Raw genomic sequence first — 25,903 nt, forward strand, 5'->3', positions numbered from 1 at the left:
AGTTGCATGGAGTTCTGATTTGAATGACTTCTGTTCATCACAATAAAAAAAATTTTTTTTTTTTTTTGGAGAGACAGGGTCTCTGTCACCCAGGGTGGAGTACAGTAGTGCAGTCTCGGCTCACTGAAACCTCTGCCTCCCATGTTCAAGTGATTCTCCTGCCTCAGCCTCCCGAGTAGCTGGGATTACAGGCATGCACCACCACACCTGGCTAATTTTTGTATCTTTAGTAGAGACGGGGTTTCACCATGTTGGCCAGGCTGGTCTTGAAGTCATGGTCTCAAGTGATCCACTTGCCTCGGCCTCCCAAAGTGCTGGGATTACAGGCGTGAGCCCCCGCAGCCAGCCCACAATCAAAATTTATAAATGTTCTTTTTACATGCTGATACTGACATCTTGCTAACTGAGGATGCTAATAGGGTAATTGGTGAACAAGAAAAAAAGAACTGAGAAGAAGCATCTTAACCTGGTAACAAAAATTTATAACGTAGAGGGGAAACAAAACAGGAAAAGTCTAAAGCCTGTGCTGTCTGGCCAATTTCCTGTATCAAAGGATGCTGGTAGCCTGCAGAGGAATGACCTGTCATGTTGCTGTAGTAATTCTGAACAACCATTATTATTCATCTCTTTAAAAGCCTTTGCTTCAATTACTGTCATTTGAATCAGTGTATTATTTAGGACCTCTTCCAATTCACCTGATTGAAACTTTTTCCCATTTTCTTATGATGAAAAATTTCAAACATGCAGAAAAGTAGAAATAATAGTACCCTACCACCTAGATTCAACAATATTCACCTGTCTTAAGATAGTCTTATTTCATTAAAATCTATAACAGCAAGAGTTCTGTATATTTGTTGGCAGTTAATAATAACCACTCCCCAAAACATAATAGCACATAATTTCCTTTTTTTTTTTTTAGGTGGAGTCTCGCTCTGTCACCCAGGCTGAAGTGCAGTGGTGTGATCTCAGCTCACTGCAACCTCCACCTGCCGGGTTCAAGTGATTCTTCTGCCTCAGCCTACCGAGTACCAGGCGCGTGCCACCACGCCCGGCTAATTTTTTGTATTTTTAATAGAAACAGGGTTTCACCGTGTTAGCCAGGATGGTCTCGATCTCCTGACCTCATGATCTGCCTGCCTCGGCCTCCCAAAGTGCTAGGATTACAGGCATGAGCCAGTGCGCCCAGCCATAATAAATATTTTTTAAATGAGAAGGCAATAATACCTGCAGTTTCACATAGTTCTGGCAATAAATAAAAGATATTCTAGGCTGGGCACTGTGGTTCACACCTGTGATCCTGGCACTTTGAGAGAGGTCAAGGTGGGAGGATTGCTTGAGGCCAGGAGTTTGAGACGAGTCAGGGCAACATAGTGACACCCTATCTCTACAAAAAATTTAAAAAATATCTGGGTATGTTGGCATGCTCCTCTAGTCCCAGCTACTCAGGGCTGAGATGGGAAGATCACTTGAGCCTGGGAGATTGAGGCTGCAGTGAGTCGTCATCTTGCCACTGCACTTCAGCCTGGACAACAAAGCAAGACCCAGAAGAAAAATTTAAAAAGATATTCTGAATATATAAAAGATATACAGTCTCCACTATTTCATTAAATATTTATTGACAGCCTATGTTGGGGAGGATGTGAAGTAGCAAAAAATGAGTAAGATATTGGTCCTGCCCTCCTGAAGCCCAGAGTCTATAGACAGAGGCAAATATGTGAACAGTTCCATGTAGTACAATGTGATGGAGAAGTGCAGTAAGGGCCCAGAGGAGGAAACAACCAACTTACTCTTGGAGATCAGTATTGCTGTCGTAAAGGAGAGGATGTGTGGTTCAGGGCCTCACAGGAGTGGAATTCTGATGGAAAAGATTTCACACAATAAATAACAAATGCAAAAACTGAGCAATATAAAACAGTACACCACGAGTTTAAAGGAGTGGCTAGAGTGTAAGGCAATAGGAATATTTTCAGGCAGAAAGATGATATTTGATTGGGTTTTAGGAAGAGAATTCTGCTACAATAAGGAGAATGGTTGGGACTGCAGACAAGAGATTAGAGACGAGTGCCTCACCTCTCTGTGTCATGAGAGTAGATCCACTCATTTATTGTGTACTACATAATGCAATGAGCAATCTAATAGTCCCTACCGTCACTGAGCTTACAGCCTCATAACGTTCATCAATTGGCTACCAGTTCGCTCTCAAATCTCTTACATCAATTCCTTCTATTTTCTCCCTCCTTGTTCTGTCAAATTTCTACCTTCTGATAACTAGGAAGCTATTGTATTAGTTACCCCCATGAGAACTTAGTATTTTCTCTAGAGATAAAAAATGGAAAAGAAACAACATCTTATTTTTCTTTATATCCCCAACAGTTAAAACAATGTTTGAAATATATGCTTTCAACAATTCAGTGAATCATTGAGATTTTTTTTTTTTTTGAGACAGGGTCTCACTTTGTCACCCAGGCTAGAGTGCATAGAGTGCAGTGGCTCGATCATGGCTCACTACAGCCTCAACCTCTCAGGCTCAAGCGATCCTCCAACCTCAGCCTCCCAGGTAGCTGGGACCACAGGCACATGCCACTCCAAGGCCTGGCTAATTTGTGTGTGTGTGTGTGTGTGTGTGTGTGTGTGTGTGTGTGGTTTTTGTTTTGTTTTATTTTTTGGAGAGACATGTTTTCACCGTGTTGCTCAGGCTGGTCTCCAACTCCTGGGCTCCTGGGCTCCTGGGCTTAAGCGATCTGCCCTCCTCAGCCTCCCAAAGTGCTGGGATTTACAAGCATGAGCCACTGCACCTGGCCAATTGTGGAGATATTTAGGAAGTAAAATGAGCAGGAATGGGTGACCTTTAGGATATAGTGGGTGTGAAAAAAAATGGAAAGGGAAGGATGCTGCTATGTCTCCTGGTTGTAGGGGAGTAGGTGGATGGTGATGTCATCAGCTGAGGTAGGAAATAACACAGTATGAATAGGATTGGGGGAGAGGAGAGGGAATGAGTTCATTTCTGACATGTTGAGATGAAGTTGTCTATTATGCATTTAATGTGCTTCTTAATCTTCAGATTTTTTTTTTTTGAGACAGAGTCTAGCACTGTCACAGTGGCGCGATCTCGGCTCACTGCAACTTCTGCCTCCCGGGTTCCAGCGATTTTCCTGCCTCAGCCTCCCAAGTAACTGGGATTACAGGCGCCCGCCACCACACCCAGCTAATTTTTTGTAATTTTAGCAGAGACAGGGTTTCACTATGTTGGCCATGCTGGTCTCAAACTCCTGACCTTGTGATCCACCTGCCTCGGCCTCCTAAAGTGCTGGGATTACAGGCATGAGCCACTGTGCCCGGCCAATCTTGAGATCTGTATACAAAATCTAGTTGAACTTTTTTTTTTTTTTTTTGAAATGGAGTCTTGCACTGTCTCCCAGGCTGGAGTGCAGTGTCACAATCTCGGCTCACTGCAAGCTCCCCGCCCCGGGTTCATGCCATTCCCCTGCCTCAGCCTCCCGAGTAGCAAGGACTACAGGCACCTGCCACCACACCCGACTGATTTTTTGTATTTTTAATAGAGACGGGGTTTCACCGTGTTAGCCAGGATGGTCTGGATCTCCTGACCTCGTGATCCGCCCACCTCGGCCTCTCAAAGTGCTGGGATTACAGGCGTGAGCCACTGCACCCGGCCTAGTTGAACTTTTTAATCAGAGGGGCTTGAACACAACCAGAATTGTTCCAGCGTTGAAAGATAAATTGTCTAGCATCATTTGTCAAAAATTATGTTTGGAAAATTCTTTATTTAGAGCTTACTTTCTTAGATAAAAGCTGCTTAAAATGTACCCGTTTTAGGATTTATTTTAAGTTGATTCATGTAGCATTAAATTAATGAAGAAACAATAACTGATCATTTCTGCCAGGTGTATTGGTCAGAGAATTAAAAAGGACATTTGATCGAAGTAATGGCAGTAGTGTAGAGATACACACACACACACACAAAAAAAATGACCAGAAATAATAGACATCATAAAAAGAATTTAAAATTCTTTTATTTTTTGATAATACAGTGAGTTTTCTTTTTTGTTGTTTTGGTGTTTGGGGTTTTGTTATTTTGTTTTTGTGTTTTGGCTGGGATCCAGGTGAATAGTTTTATCTAGGATTGTATTTTAAACTTTAAAGAGTTGCATGTAGTCTTATTTGACAGTGTAAATTGGTTCTTACAATAATGCCAGTTTTCATATGGGAATTATATAGCTAATATATTATTAATAAAATAACCACTTAGATAAATTTGATTCCCCTGCTATTTACAAGTTCATTTACTTCTTCATTAGATTCTGTGATAAGCAATTTTAAATTCCTATTTTCACAGAGTAGAAATAAGTATGTATAGCACTTTTTTCTTTTTATAGCTATTTTCCTTTAATTCTTTTGTGCAGAAACATAAATGTTTTATAAGATGCTATTGCTATAATAATTCTAAGTTTGTCAAATTCCAACTTATGTAGAAGACTTAACTACACATTATGCTATACTTGGACCAGAATTATAAAATATATGTATTACAGTATTTTCACCACCATGATACATTTTAAGAAAAAAAATATCATTTAAAATATTTTCTTTACCATGTAGTCTTCAGTGAGCAGAGAAGGGTTTTTCTGAAGTGAGATTAGACAATAGAGCCAACTTCATTTTTTATGCACGTGAACGGAAAGGGCTTGAGGTTATTAGTTGAAACCGAGTAACCTTTCCAGGCTTTCATCTCTTTCTTTTCAAATTTGAATATGAAAAGCATATTCAAGTCAAAGACCATCACTTTAATGACATTTGGCAGTCATTTGATTTATTAGGTTTTAGAAAAAATTTTCCTTTAAATATTTCATCATACTATGCTAATCCTAGTAATATTGCCAGCTGCAGCCTTGTACCTGTATTAGTGGAGACAGAATGGTGTGGAATTTTCTCTGTCATCCTAGTAAAATTTCCATGAATCTACTGAATAATAAAATAACCTTATTGAAATATTCAGATTTGGGTTTTTAGTTAAAGTGTCTTAGAATACATAATAAAATGTCTTTTGAAAGAAGGGGGTAAAATTACTTCATCAAATATTGAAGGGGTTTGACAGCAATGGAAATTCTTCTTTATGGGAATATTTTTACAATAGGATACTTATGCTTTTCAATTTGATTAATTGTATTATATGCTTTGAAATATCTAAGTAACCACTATGGTGAATTTACACACTGATTTAAATTTAATAATGAATTCCTAAAAGCTGGTCATATAAACAGGTCTTATTTTCAGGTTTTTCTAATTATTATTTGAAGTTATATAATTTATAGCATGTCTCTGAAGTTAGTAAAATAGGATTTTGATACTAAAGGACAAACTTTAACTTGTAAAAAACAGATTTAACCGAGGAGTTATCTTGTTGTGATACAATTTCTAATCCTAGTCTATTAATTATTTGAAATCATTACTCAAAGAAACATTTGTAATTCCCGTGATAATGTCTATGACACCAAAATCTATTAAGCAAGGATTGAAGTGAAAATTAAACAAACACCATTTTGGTTGTTAATTTTGTAAAAATAAAATTGAAAATAAATTATGAGAAAATGTTGTTCAAATTAGACATAAAATTGTTTCTTTTGCTTGAAAATGTATTATTTATTGAACAAAATATATTATGACATAATATGAGAGAATGAACTGTAGTTTCTGCTCTAGTTAATATTGATTCATATAGCTGCATATATTAGCATAATACCTATAAAGTGTTCAACAGGCTTTGATCTCTGAATAACTGAAACTTTCTCAGGTACTGCAGATTAAGTAAAAGCAGTGATAAACATGTACTTCATTACATAGTTTGAAACACGGCCAACTTGTCATTCTGAAAGCAATTGGAGATGAAGATCTCATAATCTTCACTCCTGATAGACTACTAGTGGGGTATTTATAGACTCAAATGTAAATCAGGAGACTATTGCCATGACACTGTTAACTTCAAACCCTGGGGCATTAGAATCTCATTCTCTCTCTCTGTCGTGAATAATCTATCATGTGTAACATACAGTAGTGTACATTGCATTCAAGAAAAGAAGCCCATTGGCCTTCGTGTTTTATTTAAAATTGATAGTGGAAAGTAATAGTGGATCTTTTTGTTCAATTATTTTATTTCTTTGTTGTTTTTTGTTTATGCTCTTTAAACAGCCATCGGAAAAAATTCGGATTGAGATCATAGCTCTAAGCCTTAATGATTCTCAAGTAACCATGGATGACACTATCCAACGGCTGTTCATTGAGTGCCGATTCTACAGTCTTCCTGCTGAAGAGACACCCGTGTCGCTTCCAAAACCCAAGAGTGGGCAGTGGGTCTACTATAACTATAGCAATGGTATGTATGATTCATTTGTAATTTAGACTTTTATATTTGTCATTTTTATTTATGAAAGAAGCGGAAAGAACAGAGAAAAAGTTTATTTCTCTAATGTTCACATAAATTCATGGAAGTCTTGTCAGAATTGATTAATAAAAGTCAAACCAGTAGCACAAAGATTAAGAAAATAAAGTTAGGCCAGGCACAGTGGCTCGCACGTGTAATCCTAGCACTTTGGGAGACCAAGACGGGTGGATCGCTTGAGCTCTGGAGTTCCAGACCAGCCTGGGCTACATGTAGAGAAACCTCGTCTCTACAAAAAAAATACAAAAATTAGCCGGGCATGCTGTTGCACTCCTGTAGTCCCAGCTACTTGGGAGGCTGAGGCAGGAGGATTACTTGAGCCTGGGAGGGTGAGCCTGCAGTGAGCTATGATCTTGCCACTGCACTCTTGAGTGACAAAGTGAGACCCTGTCTCAAAAAAGAAAAGAAAGTTGAAGTAATACCAAAGTTAACAGAAAACAAAACAAAACAATGTGAAAAAATATTCCTAAGATGGTCCTGCTATGTAATAGTTCAATAGAAAAATGTCAGTTAGGTCTATAATTAGGAATTTAATTTAAATATATGATATTTCAAAGAAATATCTTTCAAAGAAGTTGTTTTTTAATCATATGATTCAAAGCTTTCAATGTTTATTGTCTACCTTTCTGATCAATGTCATCACATGGATGTTTTTACAATACGTGTATATATCTCTTTCAGTGTCTAGATGTTCAAGATTTTAATTGAGTAAAGCGTAAGTTCTTACTACACCTTTCATCATATAGCACACACATCCATTCATAGCAGCAGGCAGGTTTTTTGTCTTAGGGCTTGATCTAGCAGCCAGTTGACATGTAAGTTTACCGGACCAGCACAGACCCAATAGACACCCTATAAATTCTGAGATCAATCAACTTTATTGTGTGATTGTTAGTATATAATTGGAGAGGAATAAAAAATAATATCAGGCTACCATGACCCTAAGCTAAAACAGCTTAGTATGTTCTCCTAGAGCTCTACATTAAAACAAACCATAAAAATGGAGTGTTGTGTTATTTTTAGCAAAATAGGCCATCTAATGCTAGTTCATCACTACTGTTTTTTTCCTCACTAATCTTAGAAATTGCATTTTAATCAACATGTATAACCATGCTGTTGTATCAGCAGGATTACAAATGCTCATAGTTACCTTTTTTTTCCCCATCTGGCATTTTTAGAAATATGTTCATTCCTCAAGACAGTAATCTTAAGTATCCAGAGATCTGGCCTAGTGGTCTAGTCCTCCCTTTATCCCCAATTTTTACTATTATGTGAACTAAGGCAAGATGTTTAAATTTCGTGATTCCTTGTTTTCTTATTTGAAAAGTAAGGTGCTTTCTAAGATCCACTCCAGCTTAAATTCTACAATAACAGGTGTGTTAAGAAATCACATGTGAAATAAGTAGTGTGGACAGGACAAGAATCTGATTCCTCCTTCATTTCATGCACTTGATATAAAGAAAACATTTCCAAAAGTATTTTCTCAGGCTTCTTGGAAATCCTCAGTTGCAGAGTACCAGAAAAGAAAACCATATCAAAATATTAATAATGAAAGAACTGTTCATTCAACTAATTTTAAGAAAGATACCCCAAGAAAAATGACAAACTCTTTGGCTTTTGTATTATTCTTTGTAAAGGTCAGCAGTAGAATATTTGGTTGGACTGGCAGCAACATTATTTTTTAGAGAGTAATTGTGTATTGAGAAACTTGGCCATGTCAAGGAGTAGATGTTTCCATTTGCTTGAAGAGCAATGCAAATCTTTCTTCAGCTCAAACTGTGATATATGCTCAAATGGCCCAAATTTTGTGCATTCTCACATGGTTACTTCTAGGTCTGTTTGGGATGTTTTGTTAGTTGTGCTTTTTTTGTTTGTTTGTTTGTTTGTTTGTTTTGTGAGGCAGGGTCTGGCGCTATTGCCCAGGCTGGAGTGCAGTGGCATGATCTTGGCTTACTGCAACCTCCACTTCCTGGGTTTAAGCGATCCTTTCACTTCAGCCCCCCAAGTAGCTGGGATTACAGGGACATGCAGCCACACCCCGCTAATTTTTGTATTTTTGGTAGAGACGAGATTTCGCCATGTTGCCAAAGCTGGTCTCGAACTCCTGACCTCAAGTGATCCACCTGCCTCAGCCTCCCAATGTGCTGGTATTACAGGTGCGAGCCACCATGCCCAGCCTGGTTGTTCATTTTGGTTTGTTTTTTCCCTTTACTGCAGGATATTTTATTGTCTAATTGGTATGTTAACAGTTACTTATGTTTCTAATGAATTAATCATTTGATAGCAGCAAGAAAACCAGTAATCTATTAGAAATGAATTCAGTAAAAGTGTTTACTATACCTTTTTTTAGCTTCTTTTCCTATCTAATGAAATTTGACTGTGTAGAATTTTCAAGATTAATTGAAATTAATTTTAAGGATATTTTTCTGGGAGGAGGGGAAAAGAACGTACTCCATGCTTAGAAGCAAACTAATGCTGTTATTTATCTGTTAATATCTGAAAAAATGAGCTCCTAGGTCATCAGCAAATTTGAGAAATAATTAATATTAACCTTGTTGAATGCTTTATTTTTCATTTAACTATGACACAATGAAAATGTTTATTTTAAAATTATTATATTTGCATCTCCATTGCAGGGCGATCTCCTTGAGTCTTTGGTTAATAAGTAACTATCTCGCGTAATTATTGTAATGATTTACCATTCACTTGTTACCTGATACAGAAGGTCAATATAATGTAGACTTACATCTTCCAAATCTCATTAAATATTAATGAAAGTAATTTTATTTCCAAACTGACTTTTTAATTCAAATGGATAATTTAGAGGACAATTAGTACATGCTGTCTCTTGTTTGAACACCATGCGGTAGAGAGGTTAGCTGAATCTAGCAATGATTTTACCCTACATTGTGACTTGAATCTGTGCAAAAAAGACTTGAATGTTCAGGCCCAAATTAGGTATGTAAAATGAGAGATGCAGACTAGTGATCCCCTAGATTATTCATAATTGAATTCAGTCTTTATTAAGAGGTGTTAAAACCAGTGTAACCTACACACAAAAAAAATATATATCTCCTGGCTGGGCGTGATGGCTCACACCTGTAATCCAAGCACTTTGGGAGGCTGAGGTGGGCAGATCATGAGGTTGGGAGTTCGAGACCAGCCTGGCCAACATGGTGAAACCCTGCCTCTACTAAAAATACAAAAATCGTCCTGGCACAGTGGCTCACACCTGTAATCCCAGCACTTTGGGAGGCCGAGGTGGGCAGATCACGAGTTTGAGACCGGCCTGACCAAAATGGTGAAACCCCATCTCTACTAAAAATACAAAAACTAGATGGGCATGGTGGCAGGCGCCTGTAATCCCAGCTACTCAGGAGGCTGAGGCAGGAGAATCGCTTGAACCCAGGAGGCGGAGGTTGCAGTGAGCCAAGATCGCGCCACTGCACTCCAGCCTGGGTGACAAAGTGAGACTCCATCTCAAAAAAAAAAAAAAAAAAAAAAAATACATATATATATATATATATATATATATATATATATCTTCTTAGGAATACCAACACTGAAAAACTAAAATTGAATTTACTTGCCAGATAGTGGTAGCAACAACAAAACATTTGTATTTTATTGGGCCTGAAAATTTTGCTCAGAGAATGCTGAGAAAGCAAGAAAATAGTTTGGGAAAAAATAAGATTAATGGTAGGTCTGAAGAATGTTGTCTGGGCCAAATAAAGCCTACAATGGAATTGACAGTGGGAAGAAAAAGATTAATGAAATCATCCAAAGTTTTTATGAGACTTATACAGGTCTGGACCCTTAGCCTCTGGGGATGGAACAGTCTGTCTTTTGGAACAATTGAAGTTTAATTCAAAAGATGAAGATGATGCGAAACATCAGATTTTGTGACTAATAGGAGGAGAAATTTGGCAAAGATAAGGATGATAGGGATGATAACTCTTTAATACAAACATTATCTGAGATTCAGCGTTATCGACTCCTTATAATTAAGCTATCTGCATTTCTTCTGCCGTATGACATTGATAACAGAATATAAGGATTTATCCAGCTTGCAGAAGTAAAGGATATGTTTTTAATGGTAGATGACTGAAGATCAACTAAAGTATTTGGACTACCAGTTTGTATCCTTTTTGAGACATATGCTTTCAGTAAGTTTATGTCAAAATCATACAAATCCTAAACAAATGTGATTTCTGAGGAGAATGAAAGGTAAATACTTTAACTTTTGGAGAGTTCTGATACTTTTAATAATCACCAGAGTCACTTTTTATAGGATGTATTTCAAGTTTTGAAATTGTAAGTTTTTTTAACCATCTAGGGTTTTAGAATACCAAATGAACCATGGTTAGTCATAGGATATCATGACATAATCAGAGGCGGCCAAAGTGTTCCTATTTCCCACGGTATTCAACCCAAAAGTGTTCACTAGCTCCTGATCCCATTTAAAAATTTGGCAAATGAATGTTGGGTCAAACAATGGTTCTCAATGTGTAGAACCCTCACCACCAGCAGCAGCAGCAGCTGGAAACGTGTTAGAATTGCAAATTCTCAGGCCCTAACCCAGACCTACTGAACCAGAAACTCCAGGAATACAACTCAATGATCTGCACTTTAACAAGCCCTTTAAGGGGTTGTGATACACAATAAAGACTGAGAACCATTGGGCTGGATAAAGATGCCCAATCTAGGCCTTGTTTGTGGAAGCAGGAGAGCCATAGTTCCAACTTGGTACACTTTTGGAGAACTAAGCTTATTGGTAAGTAGCTGGAGTATTTTCAGAAAGAATAGTTTGAAAGTTTTCTGCCAAGAAATATGATTTGACACACCTAGACTAGGTATATCTAAACAATTATTCCTTTATGAAACAAAAGAAAATGAGGTGATTTCCCTTGATATTGTTATGGAACATTCTCTTACCCTCTAGCCTTGTGTTAACAAAATGACTACAGCTTAAACAGGAAAACTTTGGCTTCATATGGAAGAAGGAGAGGTTATGTAACATGGAGGTTAAGAGAGCAGACTCTTGAGGCTAACATTGCTGGATTCAAATTCTGGCTCTGCCGCATTCTAACTAGGTGGTCTTGGGCAAACTCCTAACCTTCTGTGGATCTATTTAATCATCTGTAAAATGTGGGTCAGGTTCTTAACCTGCATGATGACAGTAAAAGTATTGAGTGTAGTACCTAGTACATAAATATTACCCAGTAAATAGTGGCAATCATTTTTGTCTTTATTAAGAGAATAGGAAATATAGCATGCTGGCCAACTGGATAAAGCAGAAGCATAGGGAATCCCCAATGACACCACTTTTTAAAACAAATTTCAATGGTAAGGATGTTTAAAAAAGAAAAATAAAAAGAAAAGATTAGGCCAGTCATGGTGGCTTACTCCTGTAATTCTGGCACTTTGGGAAGCCAAGACAGTAGGATCACTTGAGGCCAGGAGTTCAAGATCAGCCTGGGCAACATAGTGAGACTCCATCTCTACAAAAAATAAAAATTAGGTGGACATAGTGGTGCTCACTTGTAGTCCCAGCTATCGGGGGGAGGCTAAGGGCTAAGGTGGGAGGATCAGTTGAGCCCAGGAGTTCGAGGCTGCAGTGAGCTATGATCACACCACTGCACTCCAGCCTGGGTAACAGAGCAAGAGCCCCATCTCTAAGAAAAAAAAAATGGTAAATTTAGAATGACCCATATGGTCTAGCAATTTCACTTCTGGGTATATACCAAAAGAATTGAAATCAAGAACTCAGATATTTGTATGCCCATGTTTAGAGCAGCATTATCTGTAATAGTCAAAGGTGGAAACAATCCAAATGTCTATCACAGGATAAGTGGATAAACAAAATGTGGTATATACATATGATGAAATATTATACAGCCTTAAGAAGGAATGAAATTTGACATATGCTACAAGATGTATGAACCTTGAGAACACCAATGCTAAATGAAATAAACTGGATGCAAAAGGACAAACACTGTGTGATTCCACTTACATAACATACCTTGGGGAGTCAGTTTCATACAGACAAAAGGTAGAATGGTGGTTACCAGGGGCTGGGAGGAGGGAAGAATGGAAAGTTACTGATTAATGAGTGTAGAGTTTCAGTTTGGGAAGATGAAGAAGTTCTGGAAATGAATAGTGGTGATGGTTGTACCACAATATGTAGGTATTTAATGCCACTAAACTGAATACTTAAATGTTAATTGTTAATTTAAGATGGTAAATTTTATGTTATGTATATTTTACCACAATAAAAAAATGTTTAAGCCATTGAAATTTATCAAATCTGGTCTAGGTTTAATTGGAAGACCCTTTATTTGGATGCTGGCATTTGAAATTCAGTCTTTTTTTTTTAACCACTGAGATTACCCTTGTCTGCAAACTATGGAAGCCAGTATGACATAAAAGCTTTACAACTCTGAAGTCAAAAACAATATGGTGTACCATATCTTGAATTGGTAATTAACAGCAAAAAAAAAAAAAAAAAAATCCCATTTGGAAAAAAATTTCCCCTTTAGCGTTGTGTACTGGCAGCCTCTAAAAAACGAAGTACTATCTTCCAGTGATCTGTTAGCATGACTTTTTGGCATTGATAAATAAAAAAAAAATACTCTGAACCTTTGAATCTGTATTGATTTCTATAAACTTCAGTAACCTATATAACTAGCCACATTTACTAATATGATATCATGCAAAGAGCAGTAAGCTAGGAGCTGGTGTTTGACTTTGGCTATCCAGAGTTGATTATTAACTTGGTTATTATGTCTTGGATGATTCTTCTCTGAAACCACTAACCCACCCCTATACCTGTACCTTTATGTCTCTCCCGCCTTGTGCCTACTCAGTGCCTTTGGCCCTCAGTTAATATTTGCTCAACTGAGCCAAACAAATGAGTTGATAGCATCATAATTTGGAATTGAACTAAAATTGTTCAGGGAAACATTTTCAACATAAAAGATGTTTGTTCCTGGCAGAGCCTAAGGAGAACTGGCTTTAGAATTATCATGATATCTTTCACCCATTGTGTACTTTTGACCAGGGATAATCTCTAAGTTGAGATCTGGTCACAGGGGGGCCTTTACATCCAGAATGGCATATGAAAAAGAAATGTCTTCAGAAGCTGATGCATGGCTGAAAGTCTGCCGAACTGAGAACAAATAATCAGGATGAAAATTGTAGTGTTCGCACATTGAAATGCCATTTTCCCAAAGTGCAGTGCTTACTTACAATGTCAAGTGTTCACCATCTTCTTTCTGTTGAGACTTGAGGTCAGTTATCTAATCTCATGCTTCAGCCAAGTGAAGTCTGGCCACATTCCTCGATGCCAGCATGTGCCTTTAAAACCAAAAACCTCACACCCTAAAAAGCCTCTCTCTCTGCACGTTTCTCTCCCATACCCCTACCCAGCAGGCGTCAGCCTGTGGATTTCCTCAACCCAATACACTAGACGCCTCTTTTATTGCATGTTGTGGCAGGAGAGAAGGATTAAATTACTGAGGCTGTCAGGAAGGACAAGCAGTCTGCCATACATTATCATTATCACTTGCTTCTTGGGTGAAAGAAAATACAGTAAATCCCTCAAATACAAAGCAATAAAGACCGTTGGCTTTTACTGTCATGACTGCCAGTGCCATTAACAGGCAGTGACAGTGATGTGGCACTCTTAGATGTTGCTTGTATCTTTTCTGACAGTGTGCACATAAACCTGCCAGTGACATGACATTAGATCACATGACTACTCAGATTTGATTCTGGTTTCTGGAGCTGTTTTCTTTTCCCAGGCATACAAGTGAGGTGGCATGACTTGTGTCTTTAAAAACAGGTATTTTAAAAAATACAGAATGGTACTAATGTAGCCTATTCCTGAGTGACTTCCTTTTTGGAATTTTTTTTTCTTTTGGTATAGTGATCTACGTGGATAAAGAAAACAACCAAGCAAAGAGAGACATCTTAAAAGCTATACTACAAAAACAAGAGATGCCTAATAGAAGGTACGTTTTGGCAGTCCAAATAATCTAATGGTTTATATAAAGTAGATCTCTGTAGCAGGACGTGGTTAAAATAAAAGGCACAAGATGAGGAAGTCGAACACTGGGGTTCTCTGACTCACTCTGTATCCTCGAATGATTACGGGATCTCTGTAGATTGCCTTCCTCCTAGAAAGTTAATGGCCCTGCCTACTATACAAAGTAATTGTAACGATCCTATAGGACTTTGAACACCAAAGACTGGACAACATATATAAAATATCCTGTTGCCACTCCTGTAGTTGTAAAGACTGTAACAGGTTGAAAGGTGGGTACACTCTGGAGTCACATGCCTTGGGTATAAATTCTTATTGCTTACTAGCTGACTGACCTCAGACAAGTCACCTAACCTTCTTACACCTCTCTTCCTTCAACTTTAAAATGGAGATGATAACACCTTAGAGGGTTGGTGTGAGGGTTAAATGAGATAATATATGTAACACAGATAGTATAGTACCTGACACATAGTGCACAGTGAGTGTTAATTGCAATCATTGTAAGTAGTGACATTAATGTTATTGTTTGTAATGGCTCATCAGCCTTTCAGACTAATTTATATCTTACTATCACTGTTTAATAAGCCATCATTTCATTATTATTTTTTGAAGGCATTTTTTTTTCTAATTTGAATAGGATACCTTGCAATTCTGGTTCAGTAGAGAAAATACATGTATATAATTTTCAGAAGAAAGAAAAAAAAACTGATCTTAAAAAGTTAGTGCTTCTGTGTGTGCTTCTGCCGCAGAGTTTGAGGAATTACCTCTGTGCTGCTTGTTAACCGCGAACTGGTTTCTCCAGTGCCCCTTGCTGGCCCTCCTCCCTCGGCCTGAGTACACCTTTTCTGTCTCTGTTGCCCACTTCTCCTTGCCTTATGACCTACTGATGACACAGCCTCTCACTGCCTCAAAAACAGCGCTGACTCTGCCGCCTTAGGAAACTCAAGTTCTTTCCCTTCCAGAGGGCCATAAAGTGAATGTTAAAGACGTATTTTTCAAAAGAGCTTCCAAACTAGCATTTTATCTTCTGTTTGAAGAAGAGAGACTGGAATGCTTAGCTCTCGGGATCTGATAATATAGCTTTATCACTATTCTTTCACTAGCTCCTGAAATACATCATTTCTTTGGATTTCAGTTTTTATTTCTGAAGGAATGGTAAAATCCTGTTAATTCTGAGGCTCTACTTTTCCCAGGATGGTAATCACTCAGGTTTGACTTGCTTCAGCTTCTTTCAGGGCCCCCTTCAAAACCACCAGTCCCCCAGGGTTATCCCAGGTCATGAGTGACGAGGGAATAAACAGCACTGGCCATGGCATCTGCTTCTGTACAGTCAGCAAGCTGCACCATGGCTGTCTAGGATGGAGCTCAGTTCCCATGGACAAGTCCTGGGCTGCAATTCAGTAGCCTATTCAGTCTTACTTGTCTGCCTCTGTGTTCGCTTTGTTTCTGAAATGTGAGATATTACAACATATTGGGAGACAACATTTTTTTACCCCAAAAGTGTTTATTTAAAAAATTTAAAAGCAAGTTCTGCTTTCGTGTTAGACCTGCCTTTCCTCAGAGGACCCACTTATTTGTACCAGAATAGATTAAGAAATTTAAAAAGGCCAGGTGTGGTGGCTCATAGCTGTAATCCCAGCACTTTGGGAGGCCAAGGCAAAAGGATCCCTGGTGCCCAGAAGTTAGAGACTGGCCTGAGCAACATAGTGAGACTCCCCATCTCTACTAAAAATTAAAAAAGAAAAAATTAGCCAGGCATGGTGGCATGCACAGGCAGTCCCAGCTACTGTGAAGGTTGAGGAGGAAGGACCACTTGAGCCCAGGAGTTCGAGCTTGCAGTGAGCAATGGTTGCGCCACTGTACTCCAACCTGGGTGACAGAGCAAGACCCTGTCTCAAAAAAAGAGAAAAGTCCACAGTAACTATAATGACTCCCACTCTCCCATGGTTGTTTCTGCAACAAAGAAAGAAATGTTCATGTCATTTCTGAGAAAGATAGAGAGGTATTGCAGGTGCCAAGTGACTGACTCAGGGCTTCCAACTGTGGATGAGTGTTTGAGTGCTGGCTGTGCACTCCTCGAACCACCGTGGGAGAGGATGGCCCCATTGACTGTTCTCCCTCAACAGTATCATTCTCCTAAGGGAAAGAGGCGTTTACATGTATGTTTTTCCACAGCCAAAAGCCAATTGTTATTCCAGCAAATGTTCTCACCTTTTTTAAATACTCAGAGGTCACATTATTTAAAGTAGCTCCTAGTTTATGAGAATCCATTTTCTCAGACAGCAACCCTGTTGAATATTGGTGATAACCTACAAAGCGACAGTTAGAGAAGTTTGATGTATCTTCCCCGACATGTCTAAAGTTACAGACATTGTATAATAAATTATATATAGTACCTTTGCATGCCACCCCATGCTGTATTTGCAAATATACACGTGTCACTTTAAAAGAGAGGTAACATATTGAAATGTGCCTTCAAACAGTATTTATTTGAAGTCATAGTTTAACACTGACTTAAGGTCCTTTTTTGGATTCAGTTTTTTCTTGTTAACAGTGTTCTGTTGAACATATCCACCCCTGAGGAAGACAGACTATGATAATAGACAGATAAACGAATTACATCTACAATAAGACTAAGAGAAAACCAAACAAGTTAAATGCCAAAATAGAAAGTAACAGTGAAAGCTGAATCAAATTCAGTGAGTCCTCAGCAGTGAATCTGAGGAGGTGACACATAAGCTGGTTCATGAAGGATGAGAGGACTCAGTCAAGTCACAAAAAGCTCACAGAATATCATTTCAGGCAAAGGGAACTGCAGGCATGAAGGAGTATAGAGAGATGTGTTCCAGGACCAGGCAGAGGTGGTTAGCAAGGCTGGTCTCACTGAGAAGTAGAGAGTGGCAGGAGAAAGAGGTGGGAAGAGGAGGCAGGAGTAGCTCAGGTAGCACTTCTTGTTCTTCCTTCCACCTGAGTGCTTGACACCTGCCCCCTGTGTCGATCCAGGTCCTCATACTAGACTGTAAGCATTCTTCCAGACATGGGACAAAGTTGGCCTTTTTGTTTTGGCAGTGTTGAAAGTAAGATAAAAGATTTGTGTGTGTGTCTTTTCATTATTTTTTAAAAATTACTTTTAATTCTTAAATGATTTTAGTGTACTTTTCCTCCCTTTTCAGCTTAACTTTCTGGTTTCTTAATTTTGTTTTTGACACCTCATTTTTCTCTATGTAGAATTTAAAACCAGAAATATTGCATTTTTAAATTTCTAGTTCTTTCTCTGGCATTTAGAAGGCTTTCTTTTGCCACAGAATTCTCATATATTCAGTGGAGGTAATTGTCTGCATTTGTAAAGTGATACAGACATGATCCTTAGATATGAGACACTGTATGAAGATAACACTTAACATTATTATTACAGTCTGCATCGCCTCAGTCTTTTCTGTAAGTCATGTTATAATATGTGCATTATATATTACTTTTAATTCCTCCTCTTCCAAGCAGTTTTAATTCTTCCTCTTTTCCTAATTCATTTTAGGAAAACTTCTTTCATAATCATTCATCTTCCTTAATTGAATGATATAGTCAATGTATAATTTAGGAATCTAACTAAATTTTCAATTGGAACAAGCTTTTCCGATGCCAAGTTTTTCTCTCCCCTTAGAAATGTGGAAGCATAAGCAGCTCTACCTATATTAAAAATACTACTAAAAAAAGAGGAAACATTTACTCAGTGCTTACTGTGTTCCAGGCAACTGTTCACTTGTATCATCTCATTTGATCCTCACAAGAGCCCTGTAAGATAAGTATAATTATCCCCATTCCACTGGTAAGGAAACTGAGATGAGAGAGGTTAAGTAATTTGTCTAAGGTCACACAGCTAAGCAGTAGGAAAGCAGGAATATGAGCCCAGAATGGATGCCCTTAACCACTCCATCTTAATCCCTCCATCTTATACATGTTATAAAACTTCCTTCGTACCACCTTGAAGGCCAAGATCTGTACTCTTTATAATTATTTTATGAGTAGGCGTTAACTTTGATTTTGACCTAAAGGATTTCTATTTTCTAATAAAAACTTACTGCAGGCCGGGCGTGGTGACTTCACACCTGTAATCCCATTACTTTGGGAGGCCGAGGTGGGCAGATCACCTGAAATCAGGAGTTGGAGACCAGCCTGGCCAACGTAGTGAAACCTCATCTCTACTAAAAATACAAAAATTAGCCAGATGTGGTGGTGGGCACCTGTAATCCCAGCTACTCGGGAGGCTGAGGCAAGAGAATTGCTTGAACCCAGGAGGCAGAGGTTGCAGAGAGCCAAGATTGCACCACTTCACTCCAGCCTGGGTGACAGAGCGAGACTCTGTCTCAAAAAAAACACAACAAACAAAAAAATTCTTACTGCTAGCTAAAAACAGAGACTTAGTAAAGGAATTCAATGTAGAATACTTACTTTCAGCAAGTTGGTCAAATGTATTGTCATGTTTACCTATAAGCATTTGGAAAGGATTTTATTTGTGTTTTTCAAGGCATGATTTCTCAGAGATGTAGATTTTTATGTTTCTTGTTTTGTTTCTGATTTGGGATGGATGCATTTTGAAAAGTTTAAAATGGTAAAGTTTACAAGCATCTATGGTTTAAGCTATGCTGCCAAGACATATCAAAAGAGTACTTAACTGTAAATTCCTGTCATTTGGTCAATCCAAGTGCATTTGGCCTCCGCACAAGCCACTAATTCAAATCAGTTCCATCAGAACCCTACAATTATATGTCTTAAAGTAAAATAAAACTTGGATGCTATGATTGTAAGTTAAAGATTGCTCAAGTAATACAAACATTTGATATAGCTGTTGGGCAGAGTTACAACATTTATCTAACATGATTTAAAATGTTACCCTGGGAGCATGATCTCTGCATTTTGTAGAACACACACAGTTTTGTTAAATTCCTTAGTAGCAAGTCCAGAGTTGTGTGTTTCTATAGGAAATGTTATGTTTCTATGGAAAATGCTGACCATTTAACCTCCATGGTCTTTATTCACTTCATCCTTTTAGCCTTAAAAGTAGAGGTGTCAAAATATAATCAGACAGTATGTAATAGAGTGAACATCTGGTCCTTCTCTTTGCCTAGTAGTTTTCTCAGATTATACAGATAAATGTTAATCAGTGCTTAGAAGGTGGATTAGTGTTCATTTGAAGGTTGGGTGTTTTATAACAATTCTAGTAGTTCATATAATAACTTATCTAACCTAGTGTACCTTTCTTTTTATTGGGATAATTGGAAACTTTAACATTTTATACCTAGTAATAACACCCCATTTGGGAGTTTTGTCTCGTGGTGATTTCGTCTCACTTGGTGGTGACTTTCCCTGATCTCTGCCTTACCAGCATTTGCTTCACCGTGGTCAGTGACCCTCCAGAGGACAAGCAGGACCTGGAGTGTGAGGACATTGGCGTGGCTCACGTCGACCTCGCTGACATGTTTCAGGAAGGGAGGGACCTCATTGAGCAAAATATCGACGGTATGGGTGAAAGTGTTGCTCAGTTTGTGCAACCAACAATTGCTGAACTCCAAACTCTTTATTAAAACCTTCTTTTTGCTGGCTCCAAGGGTGCTTAGTCACATGTTACTTGAATCCTTTACAACTCAAGTTAACGCCTTGGTGAAGCTGAAGCGTCTTCCTATATCCTTTTCCTGCCCTCCCCCCTGCTTTCCTTTGAATCAACAGAAATTGTAAAATAATTAATTTAGCTTCACAAGGAATTATTCATTTTTTAGTATTGGTGAAGGTATGAAAAAAAGTTGGCCATTGGATTTTTTTTTTTCTGAGACAGAGTTTTGCTCTGTCACCCAAGTTGGAGTGCAATCTTGGCTCACTGCAGCCTCGACTTCCTAGGCTCAAGCAATTCTCCCACCTCAGCCTCCCAGGTACCTGGGACTACAGGCGTACATCACCATGCCTGGCTAATTTTTTTGGTATTTTTTATAGAGACAGGGTTTCATCATGTTGCCCAGGCTGGTCTCGAACTCCTGGGCTCAAGTGATCTGCCCACCTAGGCCTCCCAAAATGCCAGGACTACAGGCGTGAGCCACCACGCCTGGCCGCTTGTTTTTCTAAGGTTGTTTATGGAAGCCACATTTCAGCTAAGACTTAACCTTAAGGATGTTATTCTGTTAATGTTTATGGAAGCCTTATTTCTATTAAGGTACTTAACCTTAAGCATGTTATTCTGAGTGATCCTGATAATGTCTTTCTCAAGGCTTCTCTTTAATTCAGTGTTGCAATGTAGTGATACAGTCAAAGCAAGGAAGTAGTTTTGATCCTTTATTTCCCACCAGGATTTTGTGAGGAGTAATGAACATTTGATCTGTTCCTGACAAATGTGCTGTCCTGGATTTTTAACTCACTAGTTGTGATTCCCAACAATGCTTAATTTCTACTCTCTATTCTTCTGTATTTAGAACATGCTAAATTGTTTTGTTATTCAGACTTTTAAAAATCATAATCAGGGATGGCCTAGGCTTTATGTAGTAAATAGAGAAGTAAGGCTGATTCCTAGTCCCATTTGTTAAGTTAGCAGAGCCATCTTTGGAAAAACGTGCATGACTTGTTTACATATTCACTTGTGCATTCAACAAACACTGAAGTGAGCATCTCTTATGAGCCAGGCATTCTGCTTACGCTGTAGTTCAGCCCTGGTTCATTGTCAAGCTGCTTGTCCTAGGTATGTGTCAAGTGCTGAAAAGTCAGGCTCAAGCCAAATAATTAACCAAATTAGACCAAATAACCAAATTAGAAACTTCTTCTGGGAAATCTTTAAAAACTATACATTTCTTACCACGTGGCAGTTGGTCACAACTTTGGCACAGAGAAAAAGATGAGAGGATTGAAATATTAACCTGAACCCTTTTAAAGACTACCAGGACCAAGAAAGTCTGACAAAAATACCAAAATTATCTCTGCTTTATATTCTTCGTATTTTTTCCAGATGGTTGTTTAGCAACCCATCTTCTTCTGAGAGACCACATATGACCCACTGATCTGACATGGTCAGCTACTGTGGCCATGTTTTGGGAAAGAGCCAAAAGATTAGGCATAAGTGAGGTTGGGATTTTAATGCTTTGTTCTGCGGCAAGCATAGAACTGAGAAGTCCCAAAGCACAGATGACAGCTCCAGGGAATGAGCTGGAGACTACCCATGCCATTTTGACTTCCCCAATGCTCAGTTTCTGCACCTAACTCTTTGTGTATCAAGTTTTAAGGCTTAGTTCTAACAAATTTTCTTGGAATTAAACACACACACACACACACACACACACACATTAAAGTTCAAGGAAACCCATAAGAAATTATAAACTGGAAACTAAGCCAGGTGTGGTGGCTCACACCTGTAATCCCAGCACTTTGGGAGACCAAGGCAGGTGGATTGCTTGAGCTCAGGAGTTTTAAGACCAGCCTGGGCAACATGGCAAAACCCCATCTTTACAAAAAAATATAAAAGTTAGCTGGGCATGATGGTGCCCAACTGTAATCCCAGCTACTCAGGAGGCTAAGATGGGTGGTTGGCTTGACCCTTGGAGGCAGAGGTTTCAGCGAGCCAAGATTGCACCACTGCACTCCAGCCTGGGTGACAGAGCCAGACGCTGTCTAAAAGAAAAAACCAGAAACTATATGAAGACTCATAAGTGATAAGTGCTGTCAGACTTACAAAATCCAGGTTTCTGGCCTTGAGTCACCAGCCACTATCATTGTCCACAGAGGGATGGAGTCTCAGGTATTGAATCGGCATCCCATTTGGCTTCCACCACTGAGCTCAGAGAATGCCCATGGCTCCAGTCAAATAGTCTACGTTCGGGGCTGGGTGCAATGGCTCAGGCCTCTAATGCTAACACTTGGGGAGGCCACAGTGGGGGAATCACTTGAGCCCAAGAGTCTACCTTTGGGACACCACTGAAAGTAGTGGCCCCTCTTCCAAGAAAATCCCACATATACTCAAACCCACAGACCTTAAGATTCTTGGGTCTGCCATTTTAATCTTTTCTAATTTCACATAAAATCTATTTTAAATGGAATGTTTTCCTCAGAAAGATAAATAACTAATTCAAGCTATAATCATGTAACATCTGTACAGTGGTTTGCCATTCTGAAACACTATATAGATTATCATAAATTCCCTTTAGACTTACTCCTTACTAGCTTAAAAATTCTTTTTTTTTTTTTTTTCTTGAGAAGGAGTCTCGCTCTTGTCTCTCAGGCTGGCGTGCAGTGGCATGATCTCTGCTCACTGCAACCTCCACCTCCCGAGTTCAAGCGATTCTCCTGCCTCAGCCTCTTGAGTAGCTGGGACTACAGGCATGCGCCACCATGCTCGGCTAATTTTGCATTTTTAGTAGAGACAGGGTTTCTCCATGTTGGTCAGGCTAGTCTCAAACTCTCAACCTCAGGTGATCCCCTCACCTTAGCCTCCCAAAGTGCTGAGATTACAGGTATGAGCCACCATGCCCGTCCACTGGCTTAAAAATTCTGATTGTGTGTGAGGGTCATTATCCTAGAGGCTTTCACTAGGTAAACTTCAGGATTAGCTCATTAGTTTTAGCTCCACAAGCAATATGTACAGGTCCATGCAGTACATCTCAAATGCACATCTCCATGCACACATGACAAGGTTTATTCTTTAGATACCCAAGATGCCAGTGAACTTTGGACTTCTGTAGAACTATTTTCCTCTTTTCAACTACTGTTTCTGTCTGTGAGCCTTTCCAAAGAAAAATCTGTTGAATGATATTAACACTTTCCTGCTCTTTTCTCCCTAGTTTTTGATGCACGAGCAGATGGTAAAGGTATTGGCAAGCTCAGGGTAACAGTCGAAGCTCTCCATGCCCTCCAGTCTGTCTACAAGCAATACAGAGATGACTTGGAGGCTTGAAAGCAAATGCTCCAGAGGCATCTCCTACTCCTGAGTAAATGCTCACATGAAAGCTCCTACGTGAGATTTTTGTAATTATTCTGGTGTATATAATCTATAATTCATGGGAAGCTGGGAGCGGGGAGACCTGGGTTTGAAGTTGAAGTTTTATATACTTTTTCATTTGTTTATTTCTCTATTCCCTCCTTCTCATAACTGCCACCCCTCAGGACTTAAGTTCTCCATAATGGGCAGTACCTTCTCAATAATTTATACCTACATGATAGCGTGAGAAAGTCTATTTGCATTTTCAACATTTTCTTAGGAAGAACCGAAATGCAATTCCCATTTTTATTTTTAATAAACAAAAGCATAAATCTTAGAAAACCTATGAAAAAGAAATACTTTTATGTTATCCCTAATCGTCCCACTAAATGGAATGCCTATGATTAGCCTCATTAAGAGTTTCATACTGTGAAGATTTTATTAGAAGCAATATATGAAAATTACTTGGATTAATGTGTTAATCTTCCTCTTTAAAATGCTAATATCCATTTTATGCACATTGAAGCTCAGTATGCATTTTCTTTGATGCATGCAGTTTCTATCAATTAAATATAAAGAATGAAACTTAGCACCAACTTATTCAATGACTGCAAGTTTTTTGTCTTTCTTAAAAGTTCGTTCTATTTGTTTTATTTTCATATATTTGTAATGGTGATACGGGATCCAGGGATGTATATATAAAAAGGAGATAGGTATATAGATAGATGTGAAATTTACACGTTGAAAACTTAGCATATGACATAGAAAGAAATTATGAAAAGTATAACTCACATTCTGATATGCTTAGACGTGAAAGGAGTATCTTTTTATCATTTTTTAAATTTATATCAAGCCAGTACAGTGCCGAGGTGTATCTGGGTAACCAGATCCTCGAAAAGCAGCTCTAAAAGTTAATTTTCTAGCTTTTACCCAATCTCACTGAAGGATTTAATTGATATTTTTAATGGAGCTGTGAATCAATGCTGCAAAGGAATTGTCTCTAGAGGTCTAGGATATAATGCATTTCATTTTTTAATTTACTTTTTTATTTGTCATTTTCTTCAAAGGATTTTTATAGGCTGTGGGTTTTCACTGTTTGCAAACAGGCTATGTTCCTTCTTAAGCATATGTAAAGTATTCAGGGAGATAAGTAATTTATTAAAATCTACCTAATTTGCCGTGATATATTAAATCTCTGCTTCAGTGATCACAGACCATTTCATTTAGAGAATTAGGCATTCCCTCTTTGTGTGATTAAAGCTCTGGAAAATGAGTTCTTTGCTCCTATTTGTGAACATTCAAAGCCTGCTAATGGCAAGAAGATGGAATAGATTATGAGACAATTCATTACAGTTCAATAGAAAAAAAAAGCAGCTATAATGCAAAAATGCAAGTATGAATATCTGCATATAGTTTGAACCATCTGTGCTCTAATGGCTTCAATAATGACTCTCGTCTTTAGAAGGCTTTGAAATGACATCCATACAATATTAATTTGTTGATGTACATTGTGGGACCAGTAGAGTATGATCTGACCACAGAAATCTGTAAATTCTGTCTATACCAGTGGGTCTCCCTGTCCTGGGGCCTGCCATCTCCGAGAAGAATCTTGCTCTCATCCAACTCTGCAAATCTTCATAACAACTCATTCCTCTGGAACCTTCTAGAGACCACAAACATCTGCAGACTAAACCTCTCCAATCCTAGTAAACAACCACATGTTTGTTGTCACTTTGGCTGGCTCTGAGCTCACTTTTTTGGCCCCTCTTTCTAGCTTTCTTTGGCTTTATGCAGTTACAGTGTCATTAAGGCCCATAATATTCCCTGCAGTAATTTAAAACAGCCAGATTATACCCTGGGATTAACTGAGTGGTTTTTGAGACATTTATTGTGGTATTCTCCCAGGAGGTTTGTATTATTGTTGTAAAATGTTACATCCCAAACTAAATAACCCTTCTGTAGGGAGAAGAACCAGATTGCACTGACGTCTTAGGATCATTAAGTGGAAAGGAAAAGTTTTTCTTAGAAAACTTCTGGGACCCAGTCACCTGTACAGAATGTATATCTCAGACAAGATGAGAGAAACAGCCATTTTTCTGTCACATTGTTTACTGTCATATTAAAGATTTCTAGTTTTAAAATATTCAGTTTCAAACTATTGAGAATTTTCACAACACTCATTTTCATAGCTAATCGCTGCTGACACATTTTGAAGTGGAGAGGTAGTATTGAATGCTGTCATGTAGATACTTCAGTTGGGTTTCATAACCTGTTTGAGAATTTTGTTTGTTTTATCTTGTGGTAACTAGAGGCCATTGAAAAGCTTACCACCTTTTGGGTTAAAGAGCAGTGGTTTTCTCTTGGTGAGCCAAACTGGATCCATTGAAGAGGGCTTGGCGTCAGGGACCACCAGCAGTGGCCTTGCCACACAGATACCAGCTTAAGGTGTTGCTGGTGTGAA

At 38.5% G+C, this 25,903-nt stretch overlaps 1 protein-coding gene across 7 annotated transcripts in view; it reads left to right on the forward strand.

Moving 5' to 3' along the window:
- RPGRIP1L (RPGRIP1 like) overlaps nt 1-25,585 on the forward strand; it is a 101,412-nt gene extending 75,827 nt beyond the window's left edge. For 4 of the 7 annotated variants that reach the window (XM_012504631.2, XM_030796972.1, XM_030796982.1 and 1 more), the window contains 4 exons: nt 6,205-6,388; nt 14,382-14,466; nt 19,879-20,012; nt 23,306-25,585. In XM_012504631.2, the coding sequence (XP_012360085.2) occupies nt 6,205-6,388; nt 14,382-14,466; nt 19,879-20,012; nt 23,306-23,418 (516 nt within the window). In that variant the 3' untranslated portion in view covers nt 23,419-25,585. Of the gene's footprint in view, nt 1-6,204; nt 6,389-14,381; nt 14,467-18,156; nt 18,192-19,878; nt 20,013-23,305 lie in introns of those variants that run through there. The other 3 variants (XM_030797010.1, XM_030797001.1, XM_030796997.1) reach the window with 3 other exon arrangements.
- Nucleotides 25,586-25,903: the final 318 nt, after the last annotated feature.

The sequence above is a fragment of the Nomascus leucogenys genome, chromosome 2 (assembly GCF_006542625.1).
Source record: "Nomascus leucogenys isolate Asia chromosome 2, Asia_NLE_v1, whole genome shotgun sequence".
Taxonomy (NCBI): domain Eukaryota; kingdom Metazoa; phylum Chordata; class Mammalia; order Primates; family Hylobatidae; genus Nomascus; species Nomascus leucogenys.